The sequence below is a fragment of the Brachycentrus maculatus genome, unplaced genomic scaffold (assembly GCF_059751285.1).
Source record: "Brachycentrus maculatus isolate JH-2025_06_01 unplaced genomic scaffold, ASM5975128v1 h1tg000299l, whole genome shotgun sequence".
NCBI lineage: Eukaryota > Metazoa > Arthropoda > Insecta > Trichoptera > Brachycentridae > Brachycentrus > Brachycentrus maculatus.
The window spans coordinates 1,378,764-1,400,605 of record NW_028281050.1 but is presented as its reverse complement, the minus strand read 5'-3'; the positions used below and the strand labels follow the sequence as shown (position 1 = coordinate 1,400,605).

At 34.3% G+C, this 21,842-nt stretch overlaps 1 protein-coding gene across 3 annotated transcripts; it reads left to right on the top strand.

The window, feature by feature from the left end:
* Nucleotides 1-635: 635 nt before the first annotated feature.
* ema (C-type lectin domain containing ema) lies at nt 636-20,067 on the top strand. 3 transcript variants are annotated; one of them, XM_088267559.1, is made up of 18 exons: nt 636-1,263; nt 2,006-2,145; nt 2,917-3,065; nt 4,671-4,813; nt 4,970-5,056; nt 5,319-6,457; nt 8,367-8,531; nt 9,320-9,551; nt 10,246-10,372; nt 10,704-10,775; nt 11,391-11,529; nt 12,028-12,188; nt 13,076-13,246; nt 13,891-14,114; nt 15,372-15,494; nt 16,891-17,025; nt 17,643-17,769; nt 18,220-20,067. In XM_088267559.1, exons 1-18 carry the CDS (start codon nt 1,061-1,063, stop codon nt 18,433-18,435), a joined length of 3,753 nt encoding a protein of 1,250 aa, XP_088123685.1. In that variant the 5' UTR covers nt 636-1,060; the 3' UTR covers nt 18,436-20,067. The 3 variants fall into 3 exon arrangements, with proteins under 3 accessions (XP_088123685.1, XP_088123686.1, XP_088123687.1); XM_088267560.1 differs by lacking the exon at nt 10,704-10,775; XM_088267561.1 differs by lacking the exon at nt 16,891-17,025 and having other exon boundaries at nt 18,220-20,061.
* Nucleotides 20,068-21,842: the final 1,775 nt, after the last annotated feature.

Sequence of the window (21,842 nt, the reverse complement as noted above, 5' to 3'; positions counted from 1 at the left end):
ATAATCGAGGGTTTGTATTTTTTAAATAGGTTTATAATTCATTTCTCCACCTGTGAACACCCACAGAAACGTTTATTGCAATGATCAAACAATCACATGATCATGACATATTTATGTCGGTCGGTATTGCAGTTTTCTGTAGTGTAATTGACATGCGCGAAAGCGGAAGCGTGAACTCACTATGGAAGATGCAAAAAAAGAGTTGACGTCTCGAAATCAGGGAGAAGTGACATACGATGAAAAAAATCATAGACAAAAATTCAAAAGAATGTAAAAAAAGTAAAGGACGGCTACCATAGGTCATATTTCAAAATAATCTTGATACATTTATTTTCTTATAAATTATGTACAGCTAAATCATTTCTACACTACTAAAAAATACATTTTTAGATAAATACTTTTTTTAAAGGTGAATATAATTCACATAATTCAAAAGGGTAGTTTTACTTCGGCACTTCATTTTAATTTGTTATCGTGGCCTTTTTTTTAAACTTTGGTGTTTTTTCATTTTTTTCTATTACAAAGTAATTGGTGGGAACATATCAACTTCATGAGATTTTTTTATAAAACCAAACAATATATCAAATAAGAAATACAATAACAGACAAAAAACTAAAACACAGTTTTAATAATAGACACAGGGCCGAGGCCGCGTAGGCCGACTTGGTCTTCTGTATGTGTAAAGTAATCTGTGCGCGAAAGTTAGACGTCAGATTTGTTGGAGTGGGATTTGTTATCCTGATAAACTTCTGTAATATTATTTTCCATTGGTTAATTTCGTTATCAATTAGTGCAGCATTTTAACAGTATCGAATTTTAAGTAATAGTCAAAGTGCAACATCTGTAAAATGGTGTTCAAAGATAAGGCGTATTTGTTGACAGCAGACATACGTTAGTATATTACATACATAACCTTGCCAGGCCCAAATTAATTCGATAATTATTGTGGTTAATTATGCCGAGTTTCCACACCCAGTAGTTCTCATGATGAAGAAAACAATGGTTGACAGTTCCACAAATTTTCTAGTGTGATTTTGTTTTGTGTAGTGTTTTTTAAGCCATGTTTCGAAGTCGAAGTTGGTTTGGCGGAGGATGGGGTAGACCCAAAAATCCTCATTCTCTGGAACATCTCAAATACTTGTACAATGTCTTGGCGAGAAATCACACAGTGTCCGAACATAACAGAGGTCTGCTTGTCGAATCTTTAAGGTCAATAGCAGAAATTTTGATCTGGGGGGACCAAAATGACAGCTCCGTTTTTGAGTGAGTATATTAACTGTTTTAAAATAAATAAACATTAATATGATAATCAAATTTTATAAATATACACTAGTGTCGTCGGTTAGTACTAATTCTCTCGTATTGTCCCTAAAATATACTATATTCATATCTGGCATATGTGTGTTTTCCCCCCATGTTCATGTTTTTTACTCTCTTTATTACTTTGTTTTTGTAGTATTGAAAACTGATAAACATAAGAAAATGGAATTTACAAATACATTTGATCAATAAATTACTAATCTACTATATGATGGCGCAGAACTTGCCATCAACAGGTGCAAAAATAAAGTATTTAATCTTTTGTGACACTATACAAGTATACACAATACATTTCTATGGTCTTAAAGTGCCAGTAAAGCACTCCATTTGAAAATTTTAAATTTATTTTATTCTGAAAAGTAAATGCCAAATCAAGAAATGATGGGATAGATTAATATTTGTTATATGACGAAATGGAGGGAAAACAAATGAATTAGATTTTTGTTTACCATTTCCTTCTATTTTCAAAATGAAATACACGGAAGTATTTTTAGTTGATATTTGATTATTGAGCAGGTTGATAATGCGTTTATTATAAGAGAGGAAAAGTAAAATATCAGCAATGTCTAGGGCTCTTGAGTTTGCATACCCATAGCCATACTAGGTTGTATAAATTGTACATTGCTAATATATTACGAATCCCCTGAGAATTTGATTAATCTTCTCAATTATTATTTTCTTGCAGCTTCTTCCTGGAGAAGAATATGCTCTCCTTCTTCCTTCGTATAATGAGGCAGAGGAGTGGAGGTTCATCGTATGTGTGTGTTCAACTTCTACAAACTCTCAATATCCTATTTGAAAACATTAGAAACGAAACTTCCTTGTGTAAGTACCAACAATTCAACAACCCAACAGATCAACATTTATGTTCGACGTTTTTCTGTGTAATATTTTATTCAACATCTTACCCGAAAGTATGAACTGTGTCTGTAAGGCTAAAAATCTTAAAAAGATGAAAATTTATTTTTGTAATCCAATCTAACTTCCATATTACATACTCAGTAAGTTAAAAAATTATTACTTACTACATTGGTATTAAATAATATATTTAATTTTTAACTTTTGAAATAAATTTACTTTACATATTAGGAAAACATTCTTAAATATTTAGCCGTACTGCTATATTTTCTGGTTTTTGTAAATAAAAATATGTTATATTAAAATATAAATAAGTAGAAAGTCATTTTTATTGTATACTAAAGTGTCACAAATATATTTTTCTTAAATTCGATATGATAGACACCGTGGTGCAGTTGGGTAGACGCTCGACTGCGAACCTGGCGTTGCGGGTTCCATTCCCGCCAAGTGCAAAATAAATTCAAGAAAAATTTATTTGCAATTGGTCTGGACTTCCTTACCTGCAGATAAGCCTCTAAAACTAGTGGCTTTGTGGATTATTCCTTTTAAAAAAATCATAATATTCCAGTTTTTTTGTCTGGTTTATAAAGTAAACAAACCGCAAATAATTTCAATCACTATTATTCAAGAACCTATGCCTCTTTCACGATATTAAGGATTCTTTAATTGTATCATACGATTTCCTGTTTTTTAAACCAATTTCTATATAATACATGTTGTCTTCTTTCTGTTTTCTAGATTACTTACTCAGCAATAACCATGTGAACTCCATTATCGTACATAAGTTTGACTTTTCTGATGAAGAAGTGATGGCATATTACATATCATTCTTGAAGACACTCAGTTTTAAACTAAATGGCCATACCATTCATTTCTTTTACAACGAGGTGTGTATTTATTTATATATTTATTATCACATTCCTTAATCTAAAATAAACAACAACAAAAAACAATTTGATTAAATGTTTTAATTATGTACAATTCTGCAAAGCTACATTCTTCCTTATTAAATCCTATTACTTTTGAAATAGTTCTTTCTATATTAACTCATACAACTTCTATGTTACAACAGATTTTTAATCAATGTTAAATATTGTAAATGAAAACACTTGTTTTTTAAGTCTAAATATAAATTATCAGATTGTTGGGTAATATATCCAAAATTAAACCAGGTTTATTGGATTGAATTCCACATATATATATGTTTATCGTAGTCATACAGGAAAAAGTGACCAAGTGCAGTTTTTTACAAAAACGTGATCATTGACTATTTGACATCTCACTAGCTTAATATTGCCCTGAAAAAATCCCAAATCGATCTTAAACTTGGAAGTATAATATATTGACTTGTTAAAAATGACTAACTGCATTGAAGTTTATTTTCTTGCCAAGCGAAAGTGATTTAAATGGCCCTCCTGAACATTTTATGTTTTGTTAGTTGGTCACTTTCTCCTGTACGACTACGATATGTCAATACGTGACGCGTTTTGTCTTATTAAGACATTATCAAACACTGACCTATAATAATGACGTAGAACATACCCAACAAATAATTTCTATTAAAATTAACACCCAAAACAGTAAACTACATAACCTTAAACTACAACAATTAAAAACCTCAAATAAACAACTAGAATCACAACTACCAGAAACTAATAAATTGATAACATTCTATGATAAAACTGTTAACCTATCTAATACCATCTTTGAAACAGATGATTTGAAATTATTAAGTAAAGGAATTAAATACAATAGGTCAGTGTTTGATAATGTCTTAATAAGACGAAACGCGTCACGTATTAACATATACATAAATAAATGTAGAATTCAATCCAATGAACCTTGTTTAATTTTGGATATATAACCCAACAATTCAATATGGAATTCTACAAACTGTCTGCAGTTACAATAAATAAATTATCAGTTTATATTTAGACTCGAAGACAGAAGCATCTGTAGCTTCCGAAACTAGTCATTAAAATAAATATTACTCAAGTGGTAAAAACAAGTGTTTTCATTTACAATTTCATCATGTCTTACCACAAAGTGAATGCCGAAACAATAAATAAAATAAATGTTAAATACATTATTTAACATTTATTTAAATTAATTAAATTAAATTAATTAATTAATTAATAAAATTCAATCATTTTTCATTTGATTATTCGCATCATTTGCAAAATCACTAAATATTTAATGATTTCGAGATAACTTTAAGACTAATGTCTTAAACTTTTGATGAAGGGCCCAAGCTGACGGCAGGAGTAGGCAATTTTATTTCTGTTATTTATCTTACTGTAAAGATATAATGTATGTGCATTAAGTAAAATGTATAGCCTTGTAATGATTACTTTATTCTCTACTGGATACCGAAAATACATTACTATCCCCTTACCTGTAGAATAATGTTTTTGTTTTATTTTAACACTTATAATGTTATATCCTGCACAGATGATGAGGAGGCTAACATTGCATTATTTTAATGTTTGTAGCACACCAATGATTTCCCTCTATATACCGAAGCTATTAAGTTCTTCAATCACCGAGAATCGATGGTCAGAATTGCGGTGAGGACACTTACTCTAAATGTATACAGAGTAGAAGACGCAAGCATGCTAAAATTCATCAGAGATAAGTAAGTAATTTACAGTGAATATAGAACTTCTTGATAGTTTATTTTTATTAACCCCACACAGTATCGTTCGCAACAGGATTACATGAAAAGTTATTATATTACAAGTTAATCATAAAACCGCTCTAGATTAATTTTCACGCATAACTTTTTTTCCAGAACTGCAGCTCCATATTTCAGTAATCTTGTATGGTTTATTGGTAAACATATCTTGGAACTTGATTCTTGCGTAAGGAACGATGCTGAGTAAGTGATTTTTATCATTATTCAAATATATTTATCTGTTACTCAACCAGCTTCATAGTGTAGTAAATATCTATAATTTTAATGATTTCTGTTTTTAACTTAAGGCTTTATCACATTGTTGATTAAAAGGCAAAAATACATATTAGTGACTTTGATGTTGAATGAATGAAATTTTATATTGTTATTATGTTTTTAAATCAAAACAGTATTATCATTTAATCATTAAAGTTTCATTACTGATAACTCATTATTATTTTTACAGCCATCAATCACAACAGAAATTAGACGATCTAGTAGCCGAGCACTTGGACCATCTCCATTACCTGAATGACATACTCTGTCTCAACATCCCGGATCTGAACCGAGTTCTCACAGAGCACCTTCTTCATAAACTTCTCATTCCACTCTACATCTACTCTCTGACGAGCAACACGGCCCACAGGATTAGACTAGCAAACAAGAGGCCCCTTATGAGTGCGACAAACTCCGAACAGATATTGCATATTGAGAACATCACCCGAAGTTTAGCCGATATACTTCAGCAGAAAGGAATCGATCTTGGAAGTCGAGAATCGAGACCTTCGTCTTCGAGATTCGAAGACTACGAAGAAGAACAAAAACCGAGAGTTTCGTGTGTAGTGTCACTTTTTCTTCTATCCCAAGTCTTCCTCATCATCACCCACGGTCCTCTTGTACAGGCGTTAGCTTGGATTATTTTGCATTCAAATAATTCCGTGTTCGAAGAAGGTGCTACAAAAATACTAGAAAATTACCTGAAGAACAAGCAAGGCTGTATCAAGTTGGAGTTTGCGAAGCCGTCCGAAAGTTTAGAAAAATCCCTCGCCATTAATACGTCCACCGGACAGAGGTATAAGGATTTAGAATCTGAAGATAGTTGTGACAATCATGACCCGGAACATTTCAACCATCAAGCGAGTTGTGACATGGATCCGGACTTAATATCTAACTCCGCACCTTCGACGTCACGGACAAGCGAAGCTTCTAGCACGAGAAATAATTCCTCCGAGGACTTGATCGCCTCCGACAGTGACATAACTTTAAACCGTAGCGTTTTGAACCATTACAACACATCTTTGAGTATACTGCAAAATGTGCCGGATTCGCCTCTTCCTGACTCCGGGGTCGGGTCGAACGCATCTGAAAGTACTCAGGAATCTTATTTAAACATCACCGATGAAGAAAAAGAGAAGATAGCTCAATCAAGCACGAGTACTCCGGTGATTGAACATAGAAAACTGAGCTTAACAAAGGAGAGAAAACTGTCGGTGGCTGAAACTAAACCTTTTTTAGAAACAATTCTCAAATCTTTAGACTGCTCGGAGAATGATTACATTGCGCTTTTTGCATTATGTTTACTTTATGCGCTCATTAATAACAAAGGTAAGTTATTCTTCATTATTAAATATATGTGTTGCAAAATCTTGTATGATTGATGGCCAAATGGTGAGTGCAGATAGAATGCGAAATTTAAATACCCAATATTGAAATGGTGTTTTAAGATTATTTGGGTATGTGGACCAAATGAATTAAATGATGAGACTGATTTGCGTTGCGAATGTAGCTAAAAATAGAAACCTAAAAAGGCCAAAAAAGATATATGTGACCGAGCACACTAAATCCACGAAAGTTACACAGGTCAGAAGTCAAAACAATTGGTGTGATGTATGTGAAAAAGCGAAGCGTGTCTGCAAAAACAAATTTAATGATCTATCCTAATCATGAGAGAAGAGGTTTGAAGGTTAGTTGGTTAATTTAGTTATCTTTTAATGATAACCTTTGGTACTATCGTATTATTTAATTTCACCTCAATATTTTTATAGCATATCTCAAATTTATCACTTGTTTTTATTCAATATAATTGATTGCGTTAATGAAAGAAATTGTGTAATAAATTATTTTTGACGATAACCGTTGTTGAAAAATGAAGTACTTATAATTTTTATTATTATTTTTTTTTTTAACTTACGTTGATTTATTAATTTAAAAAGATCTTTGTGGATCTCTTTGCATATGAGATTTGCATAAATAGATACATGATAATAAGTTATTTTATATCGAATTTTCCACGCTTTCCTGGATATTATAGCTGGTAAGATATCAACACAACATATAAGCATGTAATACTTTAAGAGAGCATGCTCAAGCTTTTCTTTTTTTATACACTAAATTAGAAATCTTTAAACTTTGAGGTTCTGTTGTTCACCCATCTGATGGGTGGGACCAACCTGCTGATGGCAATGCTGGATGGGAAGCCGGTATCCTTATTCAATAATTTCTCCTTATATATAACACCTTCTTCATCAGAGAGAGCGCTTTTAGAAGACAAATTAGTGCTTCAATACATTTTCCATCTGTGGGTGCTTATGTATAATATTTTCCACGTACCATATTATGTATATTATTTTATATATATATATATATATATATATATATATATATATATATATATATATATATATATATATATATATAAATTTATAAATATATATATATATATATTTATATATATATATATATATATATATATATATATATATATATATATATATATATATATTTAAATTTGATCTGCTTTAAATATTTTGTTTGCATGCATATTTTATTATTTTGTAATGTATTTATAAAATAAATCAATAATAACGTAATATGTACATAAAAGTGTCCTTAACACTGTATCTTCAAAGAATATATCATTTATTAGGCGAAATTCGCTTGATAAAAATTCATCTTACAGAAATCTTCGAGAACCAGTCCAGGGTCCACTTATATTTATTCTTACCCCCCTAGAAATCAAACTCGGCACTTCCAATATGATAGCCAAATGCCGTAACGAGTACGCTATGGAGGCAAACTAATATTTATTTATTTAATACCTCCCTGGACTCGTACCTGCGCAGGACTGATCAATGTATCTTCAATCAACAATCTAGATAACATTGCATTAATGAGTTTCAGAGCCCTATGCACCATTGAGTTTAGGTAATGGTCAGAAGAAGATGTACAAAAGTCTAAAACGAAATTAGCATAAGATTTTATCGTAAAGAGCTTCTAAAACATTTGGTGAAATGGATCAAAAATGTCCTAAGCTGGCATTGCGTGCCAAAAACTACTATGTACATACCTAGTATGATTTTTTTTTAAATTTCGTTATATGTGGGAATTCGTTATTACAAATTAATATTTTTTGGTCCCTTGGGTTTCGTTATATCGCGATTCTACTGTAATATGTATACGGCCCAACCCGAATTGATTTTTATTCTTTTGATCACTTTTCTTTTGCGAATTCCAGGCATTAATCCTGACGTACTGGATGTGATCCTAATGCCGGCTGTCAAACCGGATAAGGAAAGCGAGTCCGGTAATCCAGCCACGAGACCGCTTTTCGCCACCCCGCTGTATAGTGAGACTCTGGTAGACAAACTCATCAGTATTGTGCAGCTTAGTTATCAACCACGTATGTAAAACCATAAGTTTCTTTATTGAATTGATGTTTACTTTGTAGAATTCCACTGTTTACTTTGTTATCGGGCACTTTTTTCATCAACTCCAACCCTAATTATGCTCAAGACAGTCTGCCGCCCGACCGTCAGTATACTAATCACAAGTAACCGCAAACCCAATTCCGATCTGTACAATGTTTTTTTGGCGTCTCTCAAGCTCTACCAAAAGTAAGCAAATAGAATGTTTATAATGGTCTCTTGCTTTCTACCAACAGTATAGCTTTCTACCAAAGTAATCTCTGCTCAATAAACGCTTTCTAAATCCACTCATAGGTGGCTGTTGTGAATTTAATCATAGAGTGTCATGAGATGGATCATATATGTATGACCTCCAAAAATTTGAGTAGTGTTGTTGTCAATCATAGGTAGTAGGCAGGCGCCGTGACGTAATCGAGTAGACGCTCGACTATGAAACTGGGATTGCAGATTCAATTCTCGCCAATTGCAAAATGAATTCAAGAAATATTCATTTTCAATTCATCTGGGTATTTGTAATGTATTTTTATATCTACCTTCCCTTTCCCAACTATCTTACCTGCAGACAAGCCTCTAAAAAGAGGCTTTGCATTCCTTTAAAAATAAAATAAATTGTGAATGTTGCATATGTGTAAAGTGATCACTTAACCAGCCTATTACAGGTCGTAAGTCCTGTAAATACCCAGACCTCCATATTCTTCTTCTATGTTGAGATGTCAAAAATGTAATGTTTTAATTTTTTTTACTAAGATTTTTTTATTCTCAGCTTGTCGTGTGCGTCTCGTCAGCCTGGAATTGAGTCTCAAGCTCCTCTCCCAGGCCGCGGGCGGGGTCCAGTCCCCGACCTGCCCGACCTCGGGACCCGGAGGGTCGGGGAAGGGGTTCACCGCGGCCGAGAGGCGCTGTCGGGCCGTGGAGACGGGCCGGCAGCACTCGGCGGCGCTCGTCAGGAACTACTACAAAAGCGAGGAGATCTTTCTGGACATGTTTGAGGACGAGTGAGTTCAATATTCTGCATCTTTAGTGTTACAATAATGCCGGATTCAATTATCTGACCCCTATTATCAACCGATGATGCGACATTAACTTAATTAGTTAAGGCCTAATATGTATATGATAAATCACAACTTAATTTTCTTTAAACCCTGGTAACATTTCATATAATTAAATTTTTTAATTAAAATATAATTTTTGGATAAAAAAAATGTTTATCTTTGAAATAAATAAATGGTTTTGAAAAGAAAATAGTTGTTGAATGGTAAGGAGTTTGAAAAATATATAATTTTAAAAAAAATATGTTTTCTAAAAAAAATGAGCGCGAAGAGACGCCTAGCGCGGCCGATCGCGTTCTGAATTTGAATGTTTGAGATCTCAGCCTTAATGCCACATCGTATGAAGGTAAGGTGATAGATACCTTGTCCTACGCTCCTGATTCTTAGATCTAGGAGTGGAATACATTTAATAGGATACAGTAGACGTAAATAAAAAAGCTCAGATTGAAGGATATTACCACAATATGTAAAAGGAATTGGAGAAGGTACTATAAATTATGGAGTGGAAAGAGAATACCTGCAGTGCCTAGGGCTCTTGATGTCCATACCTATTTTCATATTCGTTATCAGCATCCCAAAATTACGTAAAAACATATTTTGTACTTATAACCTAACTAATATGGACCGTATAATATTCTAGGTATTGTGAGATGAAGAAATGTCCCCTCAATGTTGAGTGGTTGTGTATGGACGCTGCCATCCTGCTTCCTCCCACAGGAACCCCCATGACTGGCATCTCTTTCACTAAGAGACTACCCTGTGGAGATGTAAGTCAATTTGGCTGGAATTGTTTAATAAAAATTATACAATACCGTTTTTAAGTTCAATCTGAGTAATGGTGTCTCATTGCTTATGATTTTATTGACTTTTCCCGTTCTTCCTCCCATTGACAGTTGAAACTAGTAGTGTAAATATAAAAAAAACAACAATTTAGCAATAATTTTAACTAAGTTCATCAAATCAAAGGTCAATGTATGGTCCTTGAAAAAAATTATATCTTGACTTTGGGTTTAGTAAGTCTTTAAATATTCCGAATAGGAATGAAACTAGTTTATGAAAGTGAAAATTTTTAATATATCAATACATTAAACATTCAAGGTGTCAAGATGCCTTCCCAAGATGAGACGTACAGCAATACTAAAACACCTTTCTGGTCTCAATCTTACAGGGGTATGGCACACGATATGATACATTATTTGTCAAATACTTTACTAACATTTAAGTTCAATTTGTTCTTATAGTAACATTCATCATAAGCATGTATTCAAAATTCAACCACTAAATTTTGTGAAATTGATAAATTAACCTGTCCAGGAGTTAGTTTTTTTTTTTTTAATTTACTCTTTATAATTTATATCGATGCTATAAGCAACATATTTTCTTAAATAAAAAAAAAAAACATTTACACCAGTAAACATGATTTATCGCAACATTGGCAACTTGACATAAATAATATTTTAAACATGTCTTGATATAAATCACGTCATAAATCATGTTTTGTATTGGTCGTATATATATATACGACCATACTCCTGGAAAGGTTAATGAAATAATTTTAAAGTTTACATCTGTTTATTGTTGGCTGACTTAAATGATACCCAAACGATGATTGTCCACCATTTTATACTGCTGCTGCTAAAATTAAATAAGCAAAAATAATGTTAAATACCGCCTCCAACGTCCGTTACTGCAGAAAATTAATGCTTACAGTGTGTTATTCCAATTATTTGTGCAAAAATACACAGTTTTTAGATTGGAAATACTCACTATATATTTATATTTTAGGGAGAAAGAGCTCGCTGGGCTATCCGAGCGTACTTCTTGATTCGGGAACTGTCTCTAGCGCTCAACGGGGAACCAGATACACAACTTCCTCTAACCAACCCTCTATCATATGTGCAGATTGGAAATGTACTCGATTTAAGTAAGTTTTTCTTAAATGTTTGCTTGGATTTCATCAAAACTCTTAAGTAAATTTAGTCTATTTTCAATTTAAGTTTTTTCTTGGTAAATATGTACCACTATTCAATTAGTGGTATTTACCAAGTAAACCTTAAATTAAAGATGGAAAGATATTACCACAAAGTGACTGCCGAATCAATTAATAAAACTAGTCTATCATAGAGTTTAGCCGTATTGGTACGGAAGATGATAAATGTAGGTAGATGATAAATATAGGTAGTGGCGGTAAATGTATTTCACAAGATGTCACAACAAACAACCGAACCAAAATTACCAATTTCTTTTACCGATCAACAAAATATTGGCTTTCACACCACACTTCAAATAGACACATTGCTATTTACAAAGTTTCAAGTACTCTAAAATTTATGTACATATAAACATTTGGACATGTTTGCTAGTTTGTACATAGATCTCTATTCACTTAAAGACATGTTAATGAATTGTTTTCCCTTTCCAGACAATTCGGACCTTATAGCCTGCACCATTGTGTTGAAGGATGGTCAGAAATCCAGGAGGTTCATGGTGATAGATCCTATTCAGATTATACTGGTGGAACCGGAGCAGAAACGACTGGGATGGGGTGTCGCAAAATTGGTTGGAAACCTTCAAGATTTAGAGGTAATACAATCAGTGAAATCCAATCACCTGGCTCCAGAATATACTAGATTCGACAGGGATCAGGACCATCGAGGCTCTGTTTAGAGCTACCCAAGACAAGGATAATCAAGTGATGGTCGACGTCAGGGGGACCTGACATGACACGCACAAAAGAAGAAAAAACACAAATTATTGTTTTTTTTTATAATTTACTATTTTCGTAATCAGAAAAGATTATTCCAGTGCAAATATAATTTGTTTACTACAATGGCGGATATTGTTATCCATTGCTCATTATTATATCTTGTCCACATTCACAATATGGTGATGTGATGCACTGTATCTTATAGTTGCACAGGCAGTGAGCAGTGCCCAGACTTTAGGCAACATAACATCGAGATAGAAGATCTAGACAAAGATAAGTTCCGGTGTCATTGAGTGGGATTTCAGCTTGAATGTTGGCATAATTTGCTCCTCGATGCTGTTTGGACTCTTCCCAATGTTTTTCCAGATTGATCTATGCACACATTTTAATGAGGAGATTAAGTCGGCCATGACTCCCCAGTCTGCAGATTTTGTATGGAGGATAACAAAACACCAATCCACGTTTTCTATAATTGTAACGCACCCGCTCGCAAACAAAGTCACATCCTTGGAGGACCACTACTAAACTCCGAGAAGGTGAAGCTCTTACCATCAAGACAGGTCGTGATCTACATGACTCATGTAGGTCTTGAGAGTGAGCTATGATACAGAAGGAAGTCACAATAGACCTAATATGGTCGCAGTGACATAAGGGATGACCTCATAATTTATAAATAAAAAAAGCAAACCACATATTCATAAAAAAAAAATTTTTAAAAATTAAAAGTTGGCCATCGTAGAGCATTATTTTATTTCTTGCTTAGGTGAACGGTGATAAGGATGATTCACGCTGCCTGCATCTACGCATCCACAGGCCTCCCGGGGGCGAGGGGGCCACCAGCCGAGGGCCTCGGAACTCCTTGCCGCTGCTCCAGGCCAAGTTTGTGTTCGATGACCACATCAGGTGCATGGCCGCCAAGCAGAGACTCAGCAAGGTATTATTCCCCTCGGCCCTGTCCTCACCCAACGGTGCATCGGATCCACACAGCCTTGACTCTTTGCTAATTGTACGAAGGCAAGCTGAAAAGTTATGCCCCTAGGATTCACAAATCTAGGAGCGGGTTATATATTTGGAATATGAAATTCTCTAGGCATTGACTGGCTTAACACATTTCGGACAGGTGTTTTATATGCTTACGAACCACTGGCGACGGGTTTAGATAATTGTGTACATATAATTTATACCTTAACAAAGAAATTAGTACATAATATTCGTATAAAAACATTAAATAATTCCTCCTTTTCTGACTTTGAAATAAGGCCGGCGCAGAAGGTAAAATTATGCTTCCCATCCTTAAACATCAATGGACCGAACCGGTAGAAATATCTTTCCCATCCTAAAAGCGCTTGTGCACTACACGGAATTTTACTGGCCGGCAGTCCGGTTAGCATGAAAAAACGGATGGTCGGCTTGGATTGGCTTGTGCACTTGTCCGTCTTTCTCCGGATCGGTGCGCAATCACTCGGTGCGTGTTAACTGTCGCTTTTATTTGAAAAAAACCGACTGCCGGACAATAAAATTCCGTGCAGTGCACAAGCGCCCTAAGTGTGTTAATATACCTAGATATCTCTGTTCCAGGGCAGGCAGAGGGCCCGGCAAAAGAAGATGCAGCAAATAGCCCGGCTCCTGGACATGGTGCAGCCGGGGGCGGCGCTCGGCGCGGCTGTGGTGGCTCGCTCGGCGCACGGCCCATCGGAGCACCGCCCCCTCTTCACCTCCTCCACCCGCGTGCCCGGCTTCGCGGCCGCGCTTAAGAAGGACATGCCGGGCGCCGTGACCTCCAGAGGAAAGCGATTGCAGAGGTGATTTGAGACAAAACAAATCCCGGTTCACTCGCATATCGCTCACTCCTTTCAAGAACGTCATAAATAAAAAAACTTGATTTTTCAGGAGAACGTTTTTAAAGTTTAAAAATGTAATACAATGTATTAAAAATAAATATCAAGCCACTTATTGAACTTTTTAGTGTGCAACAGATCTTTTTAGGTAAAACCTGAAGGTTTTTTCTCCATTTGAAAAATATTTAGTTTATTTAAAAAAATAATTAAATAATACCTTTTCTTCAAAATGCAAAAACAACACTTTCTGCCGTGTAACGGGTAAATATTAAGTTAAAAATATGAGTCTTTTGCTGGGATATAGTATATTTTCTGGGAATTCCGAAAACATGCACAAATGAAAATTGTCGATTTTTTATTAATGATGTTCTTAAAAGGAGTGAGCGATGTGTGTAGGTCCTCACCAAAACGTTACATTTCCATTATAAATGATTTTCCTAGTCTTCCTCCCATTGATAGGTGAAACTAGTAGTGTTAATATAAAGCCAAAAATTTTTCAATACTCTTAACTAAGTTGATCAAATCAAAGGTCAATGTATGTTCCTTAAAAACAAATGTGGGGGTCCTCACCAAAACGTTACATTTCCATTATAAATTATTTTAAGTAATCAGGAATTCTAGCTTGTAAAATTGTTATGTTTTGGTACAATTTTATAATTTCATATTGGTTTAACACAGGATTGTTCATGTTTTGTCGCAACTTTCATTAAGATTTTGATGGAATACAGTAATCAGTACAGATTTGCATTTAAAGGATTTTTTGTGCAATATTGGAAATGTTACTTTTTGGTGAGGACCTCCACATATGTATTTAATAAATCGAAAGAGAAAAATCACTATGACAACATTATATTTCAAGTAAAAATAATATTTTATACTGTGATCTAAGAAAGTGTGTAAAAAAAGTGTTTAACTACCGTGTTGGAGGTCTCGGCTTTGATTCCCGGGGGGGATGAAAATAAATATTAGTGACTTTACACTCTTATATTTATTTAATAGTACCCTGGACTGGTCCCTGAAGCGCAGGAGCGATCACCTTGCCTTCATGTGTTAACGATCAAGACAACACTGCGGTTATATGATGCAGTGCCCTATGCACCATTGAGGTGCGGTTAAGGGTTTGAAGAAGAAGAAGATATAGAATAATTTCTACCCGGATTGAATTGCAGTGTATAAAGTGTAAATTAATAAATTAAAAACGTGCCTTTTGTTTTTTGCCAGATCGAGTGATTCCAGCGGAGCTAACTCGGGCAGTGTGACCCCTCCTGTCCCGGGATACGAACGGGAAGCTTCCGGGTCCTACTTCAGTAATACCGTGCATAAAGTGTCTTCGGAAAATACTAGGTATGTATATATTCCATCATTCTATTCTTCCATCTATCCTGTGGATTCTGGTACAGGCCTTGTTTATTTATTACTTCAGAATTCCAGTTCACTACTTACATAAACTTGTGCATTATGAACTTGTGCATGTAGAAGAATGTGCGACAAAACGATGTATGATAGATGTTCGAATAGTGAAATGAGGAAGGAATACAAAGCTGAGACAAGCATTATCCATAAAATTAAGAAAGGTGTGTTGAGATGGTTTGGACATGTAGAACGAATGAGTGAGGAAAGAACGGTAAAACAAATTTATGAGGCGAATATAATCGGAAAAAGGAGCAGAGGAAGACCGAGAAAAACTTGGCACGATCAAGTATGCCAATTACTTGAAAGTGGTCAGGTTAGGAGTCGTAACAATCGGCGGGTATGTATGAGGAGATGCATGAACGTGGAAGAGGCAAAGAATGTTTGCAAGGACAGATTGGTGTGGCATTCTATTCTCTCTGCCTACCCCTGCGGTGAAACGGCGTGATGGTTAGTTAGTTAGTTAGTTAGTGCATGTATGCAACCCTGCGTACCCTATCCATTAATGCTATTCTCCTACTTACTATTCCTTCTCCATTTTTTCCGTTAAGCTGTAATTTCCTTCACCCTTAGACCCTTCATTTGTCATCTAATCAAATACATACATTCTTTATTTATATATTTGGCGTTTAATTTGTTTTGCCGTTTAATTTTTTTATATGGGTTTTTAATAATAAAATACAATTTAGTAGACTCTGAAAATCAGTGTGTGATTTTATCATTTAGTATCCTTACCCGTATTTTCAATGACCTGAAGCCTTGATCACTTTGCCTTCTTGTAAATATCTACATTGATTTAATGCAGTGCTCTATGCACCATTGACTGCGGATAAGGATCAGAAGAAGAACGTACTTTATAGGGTTGAAAAACATATCATTATAAAAAATGACAATTAATTTGCTCTGAAAATAATTTTAAATATAATTTACGTATTAAATTTTAAATCTAACACAGATATTTTGAGTCCACTAAGTTTTCTCATAATACCATGTCAATGAATCCTTCCTTTCTCCGGAAATGAATATAAGTATACGTACCTACATGCCTCATTAACTATTGTTGTCTCCCGTAAATTATTACTGCACATGTTAAAACTATTACCTAAGTACCTAGAATTGTATAGCTATACATGTAAGAACCGTCAGTCCATTTAATCTTCATATTTGTTTGAAAATGCCATAACTAGGCGAAACAAAATAGTTTTTCATGTGTTTTTTAACAATAAAATACTACTCAATAGACTCAGTTTGATTTTACATTTAATACATAAATTAAAATGAATTTTTGCCAATTAAATGCCAAATCTAATTAGCGAGTCCATTATTGTAGAAGTTCGGAAGGCAGAGAACATCACCGGTCAAGTTTATCCGGTTCTTCGGGATATCGGAGGCAGAGTCCCGCCTCGGGGGTGCTCCGAGAAAATCAGCAGGGCGTCTATAGGGACAGGAACAGGAGCAGAGATAGGTAATCAGAATACAGTCCACGTAGGGTAGATTAGTAGTTTTACAATATAGCACGCCATGACCTTCCAATTTTAGAGATAACATGAAGTAATCATATAATAGTCTAGTCATATAAGTAACGAATCTCGAATCAGCTACAGAAAGGCAATGTATAGCACAGGTAAGTGCAGACATAAGTTATAATTAGAAATCATGTTAGCACACTTAGGACGGGTATTTTTTATGATTGCCGACCGCTGGTGACGGGATTTGATAATTATGTACATATAGTTAAAACCTTAACAAAGAGATTAGTACATATATAATATTCATATAAAACATAATATTATAATTCCTTCTTTTCTGCCTTTGAAATGAGGCCGGCGCAGAAGGTAAAAATACGTTTCCCGTCCTTAGTGTGTTAAACATAACTATTCATATTTAGTCGCCATATTGAAAAGACATTTTCAGTTAGAAAATTGTAACATGTGGCTCATTAAATAACACTGGTAATTTACTGCTTAAACTGATGGTTCTAAATGGACGAGGGTAGGATACAAGGATATTTTAGTACAATGCCATGCTTTGAACAGGTTTAGTGAATGTGTACTATGTTGATTTGTGTTAATGTTGTTGCAGCAGAGGAAATCGTTCCCGTGACGGCTCGCCTCGAATGCCACGTCCCAAATCTGAAGAGATTCCACTGGAGCCGCTCTCCACTACTCCCGAGAAATCTAGAACTGTTATAACGCACTCTGTACCATTGGTAAATATTGATTTGTTTATTCATTTAATTTTTTATAATTTTTTTTTTTAATTACACATTTTAAATGGTTTTTTTGTTTATTGCTTGTTTGCTTACATATATCCACTAGTCTTGTAAAAAAAAAACAATGGTTTTTAAGACTTTTTTTTAATACGTAATTGTGCCTGGTGAGTTAAAGCTTCGTGTGATTTGAAACATTATAATCTGGTTAAATATGTAGTATAAAAAATATAGTAGACCATGTGCTAGAGTAGAATAATTTCTGAGAATGTTGTCCGGCTGATTCAGAATAGGATCTGCAAAGTGGTAGAAAACACGCAGGGTCATTATTCCCCTATAGCTCCAATGCTTGTTGAATTTTATGTTAATGATCAATCAACATATTGTTTATTCAACTTGTGACTTGTTTTTACCCTTACACCTATATTAAACGTTTGTTTCATTCATCAGGTACAAGAGAGGCCCCACTCGCCCAAGGTGATGATGCACCCGGAGCCGGATCTGCTCAAAGCCTGTCCTTCCAGCGTCCCCGATCAGGGTCTGGTCTCCGAAAGCGCGAAACCGATACTCAAGTCTGAGGAGACCTCCTTCATATCGCAAGACACCACCTCACCTGGCTTGGCCAAAGACAAGTCCAAGAAACGAGGGTCCATCGAAACCATATGACATTAGCTAATTGTAGCCTAATTACTAAATTAACCCCATTTCTTCAATCTTAGTATTTTCTCTTGACCCTTATCTGCACCCAGCAGTGTTAACTTGATGTTAATTACACAAAGCCAAGGTGAACAGTCCAGGGTATATTATAAATATCAAAGTTACAAAACCCCTTTATATTTATTTTGGTAGTTTTAAACCTGGGACTTCATGCACTAAAACGCAATACGCAATGCATTCGAAAGGTATCCGAGAGATTCTATTAATAAGTATTTATTGATAATTATGGTACATTGTGTTACAGAGACAAGAAGTAAGCTACCTGCTGCTATATTTGAAATTCTAGTACACTTGATCTGGGTATAATTGTAACAAAAACTAATTAATTATTCAAATTACATTACTTTTTGTTATGAAAGTTGATATCAAAGTTATGAATTCTATATTTACTAAAATCATTTCTTAAATTGGTCAGTATCTGTCACTACCTGACAAATCAAGGTAACATTGAACTCTATTGTAAATCCAAATAAAAATGTGTTTCTTTTTCTTCTTCTATTATAAATTGATACCATAAGATTACTTTATCAAAGTTATCAAAAGTTTACACCGCATCACTCCTTAAAGAGATAAACTTTTTTTTCTTTCAATAGTATCCAGTGGTTTAAAGTTACCCAGAATGAACGAGATTCTTGTTGTTATTTTGTTTTAAAATCCTAATAATTGGACATTGACATTTGTATACAGTTTTTCAGTTATTGGTACTTATCTGTACCAATAACTTAGCAACAGGTTGACAAAGTTCCTGATAATGAACTTTTTAACCTCTTACGCTGATATTGAATTTTTGTTAAAATTGTTTTTTTTAATCACAAAATAAGCAATGTTGTTTTGTACATTAATATTATATTTAAAGTTATAAATAAATGTTGATTTGGAATGAAATACATATATAGTACTTTGACGTAAATATTATTTAAACAACGTCTGTCTTAACAACTGGCACATTAGTGCTGCTCTGCAGGTTAAATGGTGTCTCATTTTTGCAATAGAATTAGAAGATAAGAAAATATAAAGGATTTTATCCCACAAGTAATTGTATCAATATTTTTACTGATATCTTAACTGAGACAAAGGAGTTATTAAGATAGTAAAATGGAAGTTTGGCTGGTTTAAGTAATCGCCTGTGAATCACATATTCCATTTGATGGAAATGCTTTGCATTTCGCAAACTAATTCAGCGCCGCTAATCTATCTGTTGAAATTTTTATATTATTAGAGCTGACAGACATGCATGAGATTTTTTCTAAATTATTTTACATACTAAATACCTGAATGATACCAAATTGGAGGTGTTTAAAAACAGTTTTTTTCTATCAATGTTTCTTTTATTTTAATGTTATTAAATGACTAAATAATATACTCAAATACTAAATTGAATATACGGGGTATAGAATAATATATTATAATAATATTTATGTCCATCTGTATGTATAAATGTAAAAGAATATGAGTGTTGGAATGAAATTTGATGTGGCTGTGCAGAAAATAATACATTATTTGAATAGAAAAAAAATGTTCTTTTCAAAACAAGCTCAGTTTAATGTTGTTATTAAAAAACAATAAATATTTATTGATGAATTAACAGTGTTTGATTGATAATCCATTATAACCCATTTTTGCTATTTTTAGGATTGTAAAATATTAAATACTCTTGAAAACAAGCCACAAGGCAGAAGAAAAAGAGAAAAAGAAAAAAAAAACTTTGCGCGTTCACTTTTTGCATATCTGTAGTAATAATTTTTTATAAAAATAGTTTTTATAATAATTGTTTTTAATAAGATCAGAAATATATTATGTAACGACAGTCTCCTGAAGCTTTGGCAGAGATTGGTTAGGTGGTCAGTACTTCTTTACGGAGTTGAATCTTGGACCCTCAGAGTCTCTATGAACCGACTAGAGGCATTCAAAATGTGCCTACATTGTAGAATGCTATGCATTCTATGGACCGATGTGGTCAGCAACAAACATTTTGGCTAGCTCCAAAGAGCAAGAGTAGGGAGACAGTTGCTATGATCTTAAGGTCCGGAAGGTGTCCTATCTGGGGCATGTGCTGAGAGGAGAGAAGTACGAGTTATTGCATCTAATCATAAACAGCAAAATAGAGGGTCGACAAGGTGTGGGCAGAAGACAAATGTCCTGGCTCCGGAATATATGAGACAAGACAAGGGTAATTTACCCTCGATTGATAGGTGACGTCAGGGGGACCTGACATGACATGAACAGAAGAATCTTAATGTATAGATCTAAAAATAATATGATACTAAAGACACGCACGGGAATAGACGAAGTGAAATAGTGACCCAGTCGCGTTAAACAAAGCGGTGACTTGTGAAATAGTGACCCAGGCGCTGTTAAACGAAGCGGTGACTTTCCGTCGCCGGTATACGGGTCACTAAAACTCGCTGCTAAGCTCACTCTACCGAAGACACGCAGGAATGCACAAAGTGAAACAGCAACCCAGGCGCTGTTATATGAAGCGGTGACTTTAAATCACTATCGCCATATTTATGGTCATATTCATCGCCATATTTATGGCCATATTCATTGTGATGAGTTACCTATATGAATTTTTAAACATTTCAATTAACTTAACAAATTGCAAGTAATTAAAAATATCCACCTTTTTATATAAAATTTTTTAATAATTGTTAAACTTTCTTTTTCAAAAATACGCTTTATATTTTTTAGTATTCTTATTTTTGGGTATTTTCCAGACAAATTAGGATAGAACTCGGGCAATTCAATTTTTTTTTACCACAATTAAGTTCCGTGTAAAAAAGCTATATCTTTTAAACTAAGGATTCGTTAAATTTCGCATTTAAAAAATATACGACCTGTGTTTACGAATTTCCCGCACTCCATGGCTAATCTGTATAAATTAAGTTTTGCTTTTTACCTGTAATTTATAAATATTTTTTTTTAAAACTACTCATGACAAAATGTGATCTAGGTACCTATCTACCAACCTAGGTAGGTACCTGATGCGAGCCATTTGTATAATTTATCTAGAAAGCACTGGTATCAGATATGTTAGTTATCTATAGTAATCTGCGCCCATAGAGGGCAGCTGAATTTGCGACTTCTGTCAAAATACTGTTTTATTTTGATAAATATTATAATAACAAATATGGCGGCTGAGTTTTACTCCGTTGACTCCGACCACGAATATAGAAATGCAACCCGCGAGATACAGCAGCAATCCCGGGTTTTCACCCGAGATAATGTCGTATCACCGACGCCGTTTCTTCCACCGCACCCTTCCGCGTCTGTCGTCGGCTCGCATCCGTACTCTCTGTACCCGAGCTCATCGCAGATATCGTCGATGGACTACTATACCCAGGCAAGTCCGGTTA